General features: G+C 35.4%; 1 protein-coding gene across 1 annotated transcript; it reads left to right on the top strand.

Moving 5' to 3' along the window:
- Window positions 1-13076: 13076 nt before the first annotated feature.
- Window positions 13077-13652, top strand: LOC124108561 (membrane cofactor protein-like). Its single transcript, XM_046467027.1, has one exon. The coding sequence runs from the start codon at window positions 13077-13079 to the stop codon at window positions 13650-13652; it is 576 nt and encodes a 191-aa protein (XP_046322983.1).
- Window positions 13653-13993: the final 341 nt, after the last annotated feature.

Below are 13993 nucleotides of genomic sequence, written 5' to 3'. Positions count from 1 at the left end.
CTGTCCCTACTTTAGCCCTACCAGTCTTGTATCCTTGGAAATCCTTTGGAAACTGAAATTATATATAAACTTACATATAAGGTTGGACCAGACAGCTAAAAGGAGTAGTCCACACACCAAGGAACTCAACCATGGCCAGTATTCACAGATGAACTGTTAACAAAAATAGCTACTTGGAGTCACTGATGCCAGAAATCATTGCTGTGTGGGTCCTTGCAGGGATGAAGGAATCAGTGAGCACCCCCCTCACTGAGGGTAACTGTCTTTAGACTCCACTGCTGCTTTTATCCAGAAAATTCAATTCAGTTCAGAATTTCTTAGCATCTACTATGAATTCAGTCAAGGCATTCCCTGTTAAGTCCCTCCACTGACTTTTTATTGCCCTTAGTGTATAGTCCAAGGTCATTAATAAGGCATCTAAGAAAGACCCAATAACATCTGCTCCTTGGTTCCCTTTCCATTCTTACCTACTGTCACATTGTTTGCAGTAATCCAGTAGCCTTGGTCCTCTTTCTGTTCAACTGATATACAGAGCCTTCTATTCCAAGATCCTCAGTGATATTATACCTGCTGGCATCTATTGGCCTACATAGCTCCTACTTTTCCTACAAGTTCCAGTTCTTCTTGGCCTTCTCTCCTGACCACTCCAAACGATGATAAGATTAAGTTTCTCCTTACCTGCTTATCTAATATCCTGTCCCTTCCCTTTCTAATATTTGTTGTAATAGTAATTGTTTTTATATCATATATGTTAATTGTGGTTTTTCTCATTATCAGAAAGTTCCATGAGGGCAGTGATAATTGTTCTCTTCTCTTTCTGAGCAGCATGCTGGGATGTTGAATACACATGGTCACTGCTTTAATGTTCTCACACTATATAGTTATTGTGCCTCAACACCAAAAGTTATCAGAACTAACTCAAAAAATTCAAGGCATGTGTTCACTTTAGCTATGGAGGAATATATGGTTTAGAATCGGTAATTCTCACTTCTGCTGCCACAAAACAAGAAATCTCAGTCAAAATGTATAAAGTACATTCCCAGTAAGATGTAAGTGTAGCAATATTCAGTACTCTGCTTCTTATGGAACTGATTTCCAATTGCCAGTAAGGGAACCTCACATTCACTTTAATCATTGTGTTCCCAAAGTCTGGTGCAATGAACTTTAGTAACATTAGGAGGATAACTAATTTATAGATAAAGTGAAAATTGTCTGTCTGTTGCCTCATGAATTCATCATGCTTTATTTGTAACTTAATGTGATAATAGCATAAGCTACTCCAATTTAAAAGAAGCATAATTTCAAATACTTTAATTATTAAATTATTAAGATGAACACCAAACACCCTTATTGTGAAACCAATGTAAGAATCCAAATTGACGTCCTCTAAAACCCTATTTATAAGCTTTGAATGTTTACAATTTAATGATTCCAAATGTTTATCGTGTTCCTTGGAATTCTTTTTGCCTTAAACCATTTTTCCATTTTATGCTTTATTAAAAACTCAATAATTGAATTTCAGCAGCCAAGATTGTAAAATACTATATTATAGAGCAGGAATCACTAGACTATAGAAAGAACTCAAAAAGCTAAACACCAAAAATACAAATAACCCAATCAATAAATGGGCCAAGGACCTGAACAGACTCTTCTCAGAAGATGATGTACAATCAATCAACAAATATATGAAAAAAAAATTCATCATCACCAGCAATTAGAGAACTGCAAATCAAAACCCCTCTTAAGATTTCATCTCACTCCAGTCAGAATGGCAGCTATTATGCATACAAACAGTAATAAGTGTTGGTGAGAAGGTGGGGAAAAGGGTACACTCATACACTGTTGGTAGGACTACAAATTGGTGAAGCCAATATGGAAAGCAGTATGGAGATTTCTTGGAAAATTTGGAATGGAGCCACAATTTGATCCAGCTGTGCCTCTCCTCTTGGTCTATACACTAAGGACCTAAAAACAGCATACTACAGGGACACAGCCACATAAAAGTTGATGGCAGTACAATTCATAATAGCTAAACTGTGGAACCAACCTAGATGCCCTTTAGTAGATGAGTGGATAAAAAATATATGACATATATACACCATGGAATATTACTCAGCAATAAAAGAGAATAAAATCATGGCATTTGCAGGTAAGTGGATGGAGTTAGAGAAGATAATGCTAAGTGAAGTCAGCCAATCCCCAAAATACAAATGCCAAATGTTTTCTTTCATATAAGGAGGCTGATTCATAGTGGGATAGGGAGCATGGGAGGAATAGACAAACTCTAAATAGGGCCCATAGGTTGGAGGGGAAGGGAGGGGCATGGGGTAACTAATGATAGTGGAATGTGATGTCCATTACTATTCAAAGTACAAGTATGAAGACACAAATTGGTGTGTATATACTACGTATGCAACCAGAGATATGAAAAATTATGCTCTATATATGTGATAAGAGTTATACTGCATTCTGTTGTCATATATAAATAAAAACATTTACATAAATAAGTTGTTTAAGTCCTATTTGGATAATACTGCCATGTAGAAAAATTTTTGTTATTATTTCACTGTTTTATGTTTCTGGGTTTTTTTTAATAATGTGTTTATTAGGTCAAATATGACCAGGGGAAATTGTAATTCTAAGAAAGTCTTTAAAACCACACTTACTTAATAAGATGAAGATTTTAACCTGCGGAATAATATAGTCTCTACCACTCATTTGCATTTTTACTAATAAACTACACACTATACAAAAATTGTGTTCAAACAAAAACAATATTGGATTACCTAAATAACCCTGAGATAAATATGAATTTATATTCCCTTAACACAGAAATTCAGATTTTTCTTCACTACCACTCTATTAACCAATCTGGATGTTTTCATATAAAAATGTTCTTAAGTCTCTAGCTGCTTATTTGTCATGAGAATAAAAGAGGGAGAGAAGGCTGGGATTTGGCGCTCACTGGTAGAACACTCACCTTGCACCTGCGAGCCCTGGGTTCAATCCCCAGCACCATATAAAAATAAATAAATAATAAAAAGTTATTGTGAGCAAACAAATCTAAAAAATAAATATATTTTTTAAAAAGGTAGAGAATCTATGACATTAAAATTTTATGAATGAAATAAAATCATTGGAATGTCAATATATTGGATATTTGAGATTTTTGTCTTGGAGTTTCTTGAGAACAAATAGATAGGCCAGTTCTTTCCCACAACCTAGGGGAAGGGCCATTTCAGACAATTAAGTATTGTTCATGACTCATCCTACATGTAAATCTACCCCAGCAAAAGCTGAAAATTCCAAATTCCTCCCTCCATATTATTCCTAAAATCTAGAAAAGCCCTGACACCTTCCAGATACATACTACCCTCCTAGATATGCCAAGTGAAACTCGAATAAGCGAGAGAGAACAATGTCTTTAACTTTTCTTTGCATGTTACTCTGCCTCTCAACCACCCAAAGTTTGCTTATTCATCCATTTATTCACTTCATCTATCAGGCATTTACTCAGCAAACATTAAGTATCTGCTATTTCTAATACAGACAGCATTGATGATATAGTTTAATACATATTTTAGATATATTTCTTGTTTTGTGCTAGATATTTACATTGGAATGGGTCCACACATAGGAAAAAGAAAATAACAGAGTCACATGACAGGTTTTGGGATGAAACTATTTTAAATGGCCTAAACAAGGCAGAGTATGAGGTTCTTTTAATCAAATTTGAAGAATCCGAGGATTTCTTTTGAGTTGTGATAACTTCTACTGCGTTTGAAGAATGAGTGGAAATTAAACAGAGAAAAATCGGGACAGAGTTCTTCTATGAATAGGAATAGTTAATATCTGTAATGTCAAGGAGAAACAAGAGCACACTGCTGTTGGAGACCTTTAAGTATTTGATAAGAGCAATGGAAGCTTGGCATAGAAAGATGGGTGACAAATTCAGTGAGATTACAATGGGCCTGTGTTCCCACCTAAAGTGTCTAAACATTACAATAAAACTATGAAGATCAATGGATGGTTTTAAGAAAGGGGCAGACTTATCCTCATTAACAGAAAGATTACTCTGACAGCAATGTGGAATTGGACTGGAAAAGCTCCATGTAAAGATTAGGAGACCAGTTAAGACAGTTAATTCTGCAGTACTCCCGGCAAAATAGCAATAGAAGCAGCTAACATTTATGGAGCATACATATGTGCTAGCTTCTGTACTTAGTGCTTTATGTGCATTTGTTCAATCAATCACTACCACCCTACATGAATTTATGCATTGTTCTTATTTTATTGTTAAAATGAGTCTCCTTAGTATAAGAAAGAAAAGTGAGCAACTGCCATTAGTAAACAGTTGAGCTGGGATTTGGGCTTACATCTGGTTAGCCTGGAATTTGATCACCATGCTCTAGGAATTAATTAGTGCTTCACCTTGAAGAGTGATAGGGGAAAGAAATACACATAAGAGATCTTGATGTATTAGGGTTTTTTGTTTGTTGGTTGACATGCTGGGGTTTGAACTCAGGGTTTCCCAAATACTAGGTAGATGCTCTATCACTGAGCTAAAAACCCCCATCCCCATATTAGACACTTCAGTGTAGCTTAAAAATTGTATCCCTAGAAGGATTCAATATATAGTGAGCATTATTCAACATTACAGTGAAATAGACTAATTAGAAGTCTATTTACATGGAACATTTAGGAGATTCCTTAAAAAACACTTCATACTAGAAATACATAAAGTCAAAATGCAACTTTGTGTCAAGACTAACAAACTCAACATAGTAAGTACAAACTCAAGAAAAAAAAAAGTATTGATTGGTTGGGAAACCACTAGGTGTCTATTAGTCAAACTTTCCTCTGGTCTATCCCTAAGGACACATAGAGAAACAATACATCTTCCTCTTCTTGTTCATATGACAGCTGCCAGATATTCACCCTCTGGCCCCAGTTCATCAGTGTGAACAAAAGAACAGGTGAGAGAGACAATGGTACAGATCCATGAGGACCACGCTGGTCGTGAAGGCTTGTGGGAGATTGCCAGAAGATTGTCATTGTCAGAACTAAAAAACTATTCCCAAAATAAAGGTACATAATTTGGGATATTCCCACGTACTAATTTTAACAAATTAACAGCAAATCTACAAAATAACTACTACAGACTGTAATGTCACCCCTGTTACAGGTAGCAAGTATGATTGTGAATAGAAGAATTCCATAATAGAGGCTTTGAAAAACAACCCATCTGATCTCCAAGGAAATTCTAGCATTGATGATGCATAAGGGAATTAAAATAGAATGAATGGTGCATTGCCCTAAGCTTCTACATCTTACCATATGCACAAGATGTGCAACATATATAACATCTTCTACACATGTAGGGACTTCAAGTAGGATCCCAGAAGGAAGTACAGGTCTCACTGTTGAGTATGACAGGAATAAATGATGGAAACTAAGACTCTCACCTCTAGAAATAATCTGTCACTACCAATTGTGGGAGGAATGGGAGGCAATACCAGGGCACTGATTTTGTTCTACAGCCCCAGTGAAGAAAGATATGGAGTTGCATCCACAACTCATCCTTGCATCTGACACACAGCCCCCAAAAGAAATGTCCTAGTGACCCAAGTCAAGACTTTTCACATCCTTCTCATTCCAAGTTGCAATTACAACATACTGGACTAAAAAAAATTCCAAATATTTACTGGAAAATTAAAGTAACAAGTTAAGATTACACCTTGTTTCTGCTTGTCTTATGATTCAGCTCTATCTGGACTTGTCTGAGAATTAGACTCACAAGCCTGCAAAGGGTCCAACTAAATGAATGATCAGAGAATATTTTGATAGGTATAATAACCTAGGAGATTTCACTTATACAAAAATCACCAAATTTGTAAAGATAATAATGGACTGCAACAGTAGCATAAGAGATAAAAGAACTGGCAATTATGATACAGCCAGTGACCTGGAAATCACGTGTTAACATACTTATTATACTTCCTTTTGACTTTCCACTGTTTTAGTGCAAATAACATGAACAACGGAATTAGTAAACTTTTTAAGGAAGTGGTAGTAGTTTGGGGATTTACTGTTAATGTCAGAAGCAATCAAAGATTGCTTTCACAATGCATTCACAACTCCTAAGGCATTAGGGAAGCAAATACAATATTTGGAGCAGAGTAGAGAAATAAGAAAAGAAGCATTAAAGAGAACGGAAAGGACAGTTTCACATTATCCATATCACCCCTCTCTTAAACCTGAGAAACACAGATCCTCTTTGTGGAGAAAGGAGTCTGGAGTGAGCACTAAACTTTCAATATACCCCAGCCCTACCCCAGGGTTATAATAGGCTTCCCCTTCCTGGTGCAAATACAGCCCCAAATTTCCTGCTGACCTCCAGAGACATAGCCTCAGGTATATTCTGGCACCATCCTGGGCCCAGAAGCCCCACACTCCAGACTAGGTCACTGAAAACAGACTAAAAGCTTGCCCCAATATCAGGCCAAGCCCACAGCCCTAGATTTTAAGCCAACCACAACATGAAGCCATCTTCCATGGATCCTACCCCTGGCCCACCTCTGTAGACCCACGCTCTATACTCACTCCTTTGGACACAGGTGCCAGGACCATGCTAGTAAAAATGAGAATCAGAATGGCTCCTTCAGATTCAGGACCATGTTCAACCCCATAGGTGTTCCCTTGCCCACACCAGCACAAGACCAGCACCCACAGATTGATATGAAGGCCCACCACAGTGCCAGATGGGTCCATGTGAACTCAGTATACTGGTATGCTCCTCTATATGCTGGGAAATAATGAATAAACTCCTTAACACATAGGACCTTCCTAGATTGGATTTTGAAGTATAGAAACATTAAGCAAATCTACAGCAAGCAGGGAGATTGAATCAGATTTTAAAAGTCTGCCATCAAAGAAAAGCCAAGGAGTAGATGGCTTCACTGATGTATTCTATCAAATATATATTTTTAAAAACCTATTTTAACTGATACATAAATACATAAAATTATACATATTAATACAGTACCAAGTACCATATGTATATGTATAGAAACACTGAATAAAATTTAAGTAAGGTTGAAAAAGTCTAATATTTGTGATTTCTTCATGGGGAAAACATTTAAAATCCTTTTTTGAAGCTTTTGAAATTGTACATTTTTTGTTTTCTATTATCACCCTATTTTTCAATAGCACACAAAAACTCCATATTCCTATCTAACCATAAGTTAGCATCCATCAAATTTTCATCAGCACTTCAAAGTTCTAATAACCACAGTCTGCTCTTGAATTCATTGAGACCATTTTCTTTTTTTTTTTAATTCCTCATATCAATGACATCATGAAGTACTTGTCTTTCTGTGTCTGGCTTCTTTCTTTTTTCAGGGTAAGGGAAAAGGAGTTGAAGATCCAACCCAGGACCCTGTATACACTATGCATGCATTCTGAGACATGCCCCCACCTCTGGCTTATTTTACTTATAATATGGTCTCCAGTTCCATCCATGTTGTCAAACACAACAACATTTGTCATTCGTGGCTGAATGATATTCCATTGTACATGTGTACCACGTTTTCTTTGTTTATTTATCAGTTAAATGACATTGTTTCCACATTTTGACTATTGTGAATAGTGCCGCAAGGAAGGGAATCTGTGTTTATTTGATGTACTTTTTTGCTTCCCTTTGATATATATTCAGTATTGGGTTTATTGGATCATACAGTAGTTCTATTTTCAAATTTTTGAATGAACACCATACTATTTTCTTAATAACTATCCTAATGTACAGTCTCACCAACAATGTACAAGGTTCTGCTTTTCTGTAGATCCTCACTATCTGGTTTTTCTGGGTTTTCTTTTGAGAATTTTTTTAGTTGTAGGTGGATACAATACCTTTGCTTTGTTTATTTACATGTGGTGCTGAGGATCGAACCCAGGGCCTCAGACATGCCAAATGAGCACTCTACCACTTAACCACAACCCCAGCCCTCTTCTGGGTCTTTTTCATAAGAGCTGTTCTTACTAGAGTGTGGCAGTATCCTATTGTGGTTTTGATTTATATTTATCTGATAATTAGCAATGAGCATTTTTTCATCTTGCTGTTATCCATTTGCATTTCTAATTTTGAGGAATGTCTACTTAGATCTATTGCCCATTTTTTAAATTGAGTTATTTATTATTTTGCTATTGACTTTGTGTGCTTCCTTGTATATTCTGTACATAAAGAATTATGAGACATAGAGTTTGAAAATCCTTTCTTCCATTCATTTTTTGTCTCTGCACTCTTGATTGTTTCTTTGTGGTGCAGAAACTTTTTAGTTTGATACTATTCTATTTGTCTACTTTTGCTCTTGTGCCTTTATGATCTTGTCCAAAACAATTCTTACTGATTTTGAAGTCCTGAGCATTTTAGAAAAATAAGAATAAATCAAGCCTAAAATTTGTAGGAGAAATAATAAAGATCATAGCAGAAATAAATGAAATGGAGAGAAAGAAAACAATACAAAAATTGATGAAACAAAGACCTGGTTCTTTTTTTTACCTTGATTAAGAAATAGGGAGAGGAGACACAATTTTTTAAAAAAATCAGATGTGAAATGGGAGATATTACAACTGACACCACAGAATGGAGAATAACTTTTGAAATTATTACAAACAACAATATGCCAACAAATTTCATAACTAAAAAAAAAGCATAAATTCCTAGACACATACAGATTACCAAGACTGAATCAGAAAGGAGGAAATAGATGAATAACAAGTAACAATATTAAATAAATAATTAAAATCCTCCTACCAATGCATAAATAAAAGTGCTGGACCAAATGATTTCACTGCTGAATTACAGCACACACTCAAAACAGAACTAATACCATTTCACCTTAAATTATTTTTAAAAAATAATAATAGGAAAAATTGTTCTAAAGAATTTATATTAGACCAGGTTTACTCTAGTAAAACTAGAACCAGATAAGGTAAAACAAAGAAAACTGCTGGTCAATATCTTTGATAAAGGTGGATGCCAAATATGTATGTTGAGGAACAACACACTAGCAAACCAAATCCAACAGTGTATTTAAAAAATTATGAACCATGATCCAGGAGATTCATCCCAGGGTTTCAAAAAAGGTTCAATCTATGCAATGAAAGAAAATTATATGATCATCTCAATAGATAAAGAAAAGGCATTCAATAAGATTCAATATCTTATCCTTATAAAACTGCTAAAAATATTAGGTATAGAAGAAATATATCTCAACATATAAAGGCCATTTGTAATAATCCAGTAGCTAACATTACACTGAAAGGCAAAAAGTTAAAAACTTTCTCAGTAAAATCTAGAATAAGACAAAGAAGATCACTTTCACCACTTTTATTAAATGTAATTCTGAAAGTTCAAACAAGAGAACTCAGTCAAGAGAAAGAAATAAGGGGCTTCCTATTGGATATAAGATAATGTAAAGATAACATGATCTTATATGTAAAATACTCTAATGATTCCATCATAAAACTGGTAGAACTAATAAATGGACTCAGGATGCAAAATCAACATACCTAAATCTGTGGTGTTTTTATACATTAACTACATGCTAACTATGTGAAAGAGAAATAAAGAAAATACTCCATTTACAACAACAAAAATATATGTAAGGATAAGCTTAACAAAGGAGGTGAAACACATGAACATAAAAAAATATAAAATATTAATTTAAGTAGAAACAAACAGGTAGATAGATAGTCCATGTTCATAGATTAGAATAATTTATATTCTATCTAAAACAATCTATAGACTTAATATCAATGACATTTTGGGATACGATTGCAAAAAACACAGGCAGCAAAAAGCAAAAACAGACAAAAATGATTGCATCAAACTAAAATTCTTCTGAATGGAGAAAAAGAAAAAGCAATAGAGTGAAAGATAACCTATGTGATGGGAGAAAGTATTTGAAAATATGCATCTTTAATAAATAATAATATTGTATAAGATAGATATCAATAAAACTAATAACAAAAATGAGTGAAAAAATATGAACAAACATTACTCAAAAGATGATACTCAAATAAATGGCCATCCTATATTTTAAAAACTTCTCACTGGGAATAATCATAAGGAAAATAAACATCAAAACCATAATGAGATATCACCTCACACCTGTAAAATAGCTTATTATTAAAAAATACATGAACATTAACAAATGTTGTCAGAGAAGTAGGTGAAAGAAAAATTGCACTTTGTTGCAATATTTTAAACTTGTAAAGCCACTTTGAAAACAGCATGGAAATTCTTTTTAAAAATTTAAATTTAAAAATAGAACTATCATATGATTCAGTAAACCTGCCTTTCAGTGACCATGGATAGATAAAGAAAATGTGAGGAAAAAAAACATATATATAGTCATATATGTAATGTATATGTATATCATGTATCACACACAGATATAAAGAAAATTATTTCATTTGCACCAACATAGGTAAGCCTAAAGATTGTTATGCTAAGTGAAGTAAGCCAGACATAGAATATATGTGCAGTCTGAAAAATTAAATCTGTAGAGAATGAAATGGAGTTTATGGGGACTGAAAGTGAGGGAAATCAGAATATATTGACCAAATGGTACAAAGTTTGCAGGATGATCAGTTCTGGGAATCTAACCTGAAGCATGCTGACTATAGTTAATAATAGTATATTATGTATTCACAGTTTGAAGTGGGAAAATGCCAAGTATTTCTATCATAAAAATAATAATAAGAGACGAGAGAAAACTTTATTAGATTGTGGTAATCATTTCATGGTGTATATTGAAACATACAATGTAAATATATATATTTTGTAAATTATACTTCCCTAAAATTGGGAGTGGAGATAAGAGAAGCTAATAACAGACATTAAAAGTGTGACAAATTCTTGAATGAGACACTAAATGACAATACCAGCAAACCTTTAAGAAAGACTTTGAGAGAAAATGAAATTTCCAAAGTTTAGATTAGTTGAGTCAAAACTTATCGTGTAGTCTTAAACCTATTGTATAGATTTGGGAAAAGATTTTATTCAGGCAGGAGAGAATTAAAGACTGATTAGATATAGAAAATAAGTAGGCAGGAGAGAATTAAAGACTGATTAGATATAGAAAATAAGTGGCAATGAATTGTTACAATTGACTACAAGTTTTCATTCAGACTTTGGGTAGATGGTGATATGAGTCAGCCAGACAAAACATGGAACAGAAGGAAGATATTTAGTGCAGAATAAGGGGATGTGACTGGTTTGGCACATGATGATCTCAGCTTTTAACTTAAGCTGTATGTAAGTGAAAAAATGTTCATTAAATTTCTTAATCTATTCAAATAGGAAAAATGCTTATCAGATTTGGAAATATGTATTGGGTGAATCTAAAGAGAGGTGGAAAACATTTTGTGTGTTGAAGTGAAACTGCTTGTTGAAGAACTGTAAACTACATTGCCCTTCCTTCCATCTTTCATTCCTTCCTCCCTTCTTCCCTACCATCCTTTGAATTCTTTTTTTTAAGAGAGAGAGAGAGAGAGAGAGAGAGAGAGAGAGAGAGAATTTTTTAATATTTATTTTTCAGTTTTTGGTGGACACAACATCTTTATTTTATTTATTTTTATGTGGTGCTGAGGATTGAACACAGTGCCCTGCGCATGCCAGGCAAACACATTAACGCTTGAGCCACATCCCCAGCCCTGAATTCTTAATAAGATACAAAAAAAGAACACAGGAAAGGTCAGAAATATTTCTAGGTTGATTTATTACGAGTAAAATGAGAAAGAAGTGGAAAAGGAAAGGAATGCTTGAATTTGGAGTGGAAAGAAAGGAATTTTCAAAACTATAGAGGGCCAAAACACAGTCAATTAGGTCACTCTCAGAGTGAAGCTGCTACAGTAGCACATTTTCTTCCACAGTTCAATCTTTTTTAGCTTCATTATCCTTTCTTTCCAAGGAAAAATAGATCTTTCAGCTGATCCTCAATGCAGAATGTCCCCCACGGTTTGTTGTTTAGAGAACTATGACATAGAGATTGGTAAATGCTTTGGAAGTATAGCTTATCTTTGGTACCTACATACCCTATGACCTCTAGAAAGGAAAAAAAAAGCAGAGAAACAATCACAAATACATAGCACATATTCACAAGAAAAATATACTGAAATGGAGACTTGATAAATCCAGTGTAGCAGTTGCTGTTGATGCCCTATATCTTATCCCTCAACCTACTTGAGATCTCTGGTAGTAGAAATAAACAATCTTCAGTCACTGACAAATTTACACCTAAAGTGTCCCATCTCTCTTCTTATTGTCCTGTTCAGTGGCATTTCTTGGAGGCATGGTGGAATTAATAAACCCATCATATATAAGAAAGTCTTTGAGAGATAATGGAATTTCCCTCAAGTAGAGGAGATACTAATGAGTACATCCATGCCTTGGGTACTAATCTCTGTAGGCTAATTCTGAGTATGTTGCACATAGTTTCTTACAGAGCCCATTGTGAGATTCAGCCTCCTTTTGCCTACAGGGGTAACTCCCATATCAAAACATCTTTTATTATTGCCTTTTCTTCTTTACCCATGTTGTTTCTCCAGTTTCTCACGTGGGCATTCTGAAATCTTCAAAATGAACTACTTTCAAACACAGAGTTGCCTTGGAGTTTCTTCTGGGGCAAACCTACATTGAAAAACCTAGTAAACCAATATCTGAGAATCTTTCTTTATCAGTTAGAAATATTGGTCCAGGAAAACCTTATGAACAAAGATTGAGTCCTGTGGTTTTAGTTAAGTGACACAAACCTCCCTGAACCTATCAGTGAGGTTACCTTAACATTGAGACCTCAATTCCAATACTGACATTCTGACCAGGAGAGCACCTCTAAAACACTTTTTGTGACTTTCCTGGGTGTGTCCGGACCACACCCACTCACATATAACTTTTGACACTTCCTGAGTTGGGGATTGTTGCATTTGGTCACTAGACTCTGGAGGGACTCTGAAAACCTGCTCAGCTGGTTCTCGGTTTCTTCCTCATCTAAGGAAAAATAAGGAGATCCATGATGTGCGCTGGACCCACCCAACACCGCGGGAGCCTCTTTCCATTCCAGTGCTTCCTTCTGGGGGCCCTGGTGTTCTTGCTGTCTGCTACATCCTCTGAAGCCTGTGGTGAGCCACCAAAATTTGAAACAATGCAGCTCACTGGCCAATCTAAACCCCTTTATGAGGTGGGCGAGCAAGTACATTACGAATGTAAACCTGGATACAAGCGGAACCTCTTTCGACACTTCTTCTACTTGTGGTGCAGACAGCAATGGTCCTCTCTTTCAAATTATGCTTGTTCTAAAAAATCATGTCAAGTTCACCCGAATCCTATTCATGGCAAAGTAGCCGTTCCTAATGGAAGCGTGGAGCTTGATTCAAAAGTTGAATTTGTTTGTAATGAGGGATTTTACTTAGTTGGTACGAAAGTTCTACAATGTCAGCTTCAAGGATCGAATATGAGTTGGAGCGGGGATCCCCCACGATGCGAAAAGATTTTGTGTAAAGCGCCTCCACAAATAAAAAATGGAAAGTACACCCCAGAAGAAAAGGAAGTATTTGAATATTCTGAAGTAGCAACTTATACGTTGCGATAATCCCAATCTGGATCAGATAAATTTTCACTCATTGGACAGAGCCAGATTCATTGTTCTGGCCATGGACAATGGAGTAGTGACGCTCCTCAGTGTAAAGTGGTCAAATGCTCACAACCAAACTTTCCAAATGGGAGACAGATATCAGAAATGGCAGAAGAATATGGCTACAATGCAATGGTTAAGTTTGAATGTATGAAGGGTTTTTCCCTTCATGGAAGCCCCGTGGTTGTCTGTGGTGGTGATAGTGCTTGGGAGCCCCCAGTTCCAACGTGTTCTACAGAAGCATCTCCTACCAATACAAACAGCCTTCCAATGCAGAATCTGCTACTTTGACAACACCT

The sequence above is a fragment of the Marmota monax genome, unplaced genomic scaffold (assembly GCF_021218885.2).
Source record: "Marmota monax isolate L192 unplaced genomic scaffold, Marmota_monax_Labrador192_F-V1.1 WCK01_AAM20220418_F8-fsc00140, whole genome shotgun sequence".
Classification (NCBI taxonomy): Eukaryota; Metazoa; Chordata; class Mammalia; order Rodentia; family Sciuridae; genus Marmota; species Marmota monax.
The sequence above is the reverse complement of the archived record's forward strand: the minus strand, read 5'-3'. Positions and strand labels throughout refer to the sequence as shown.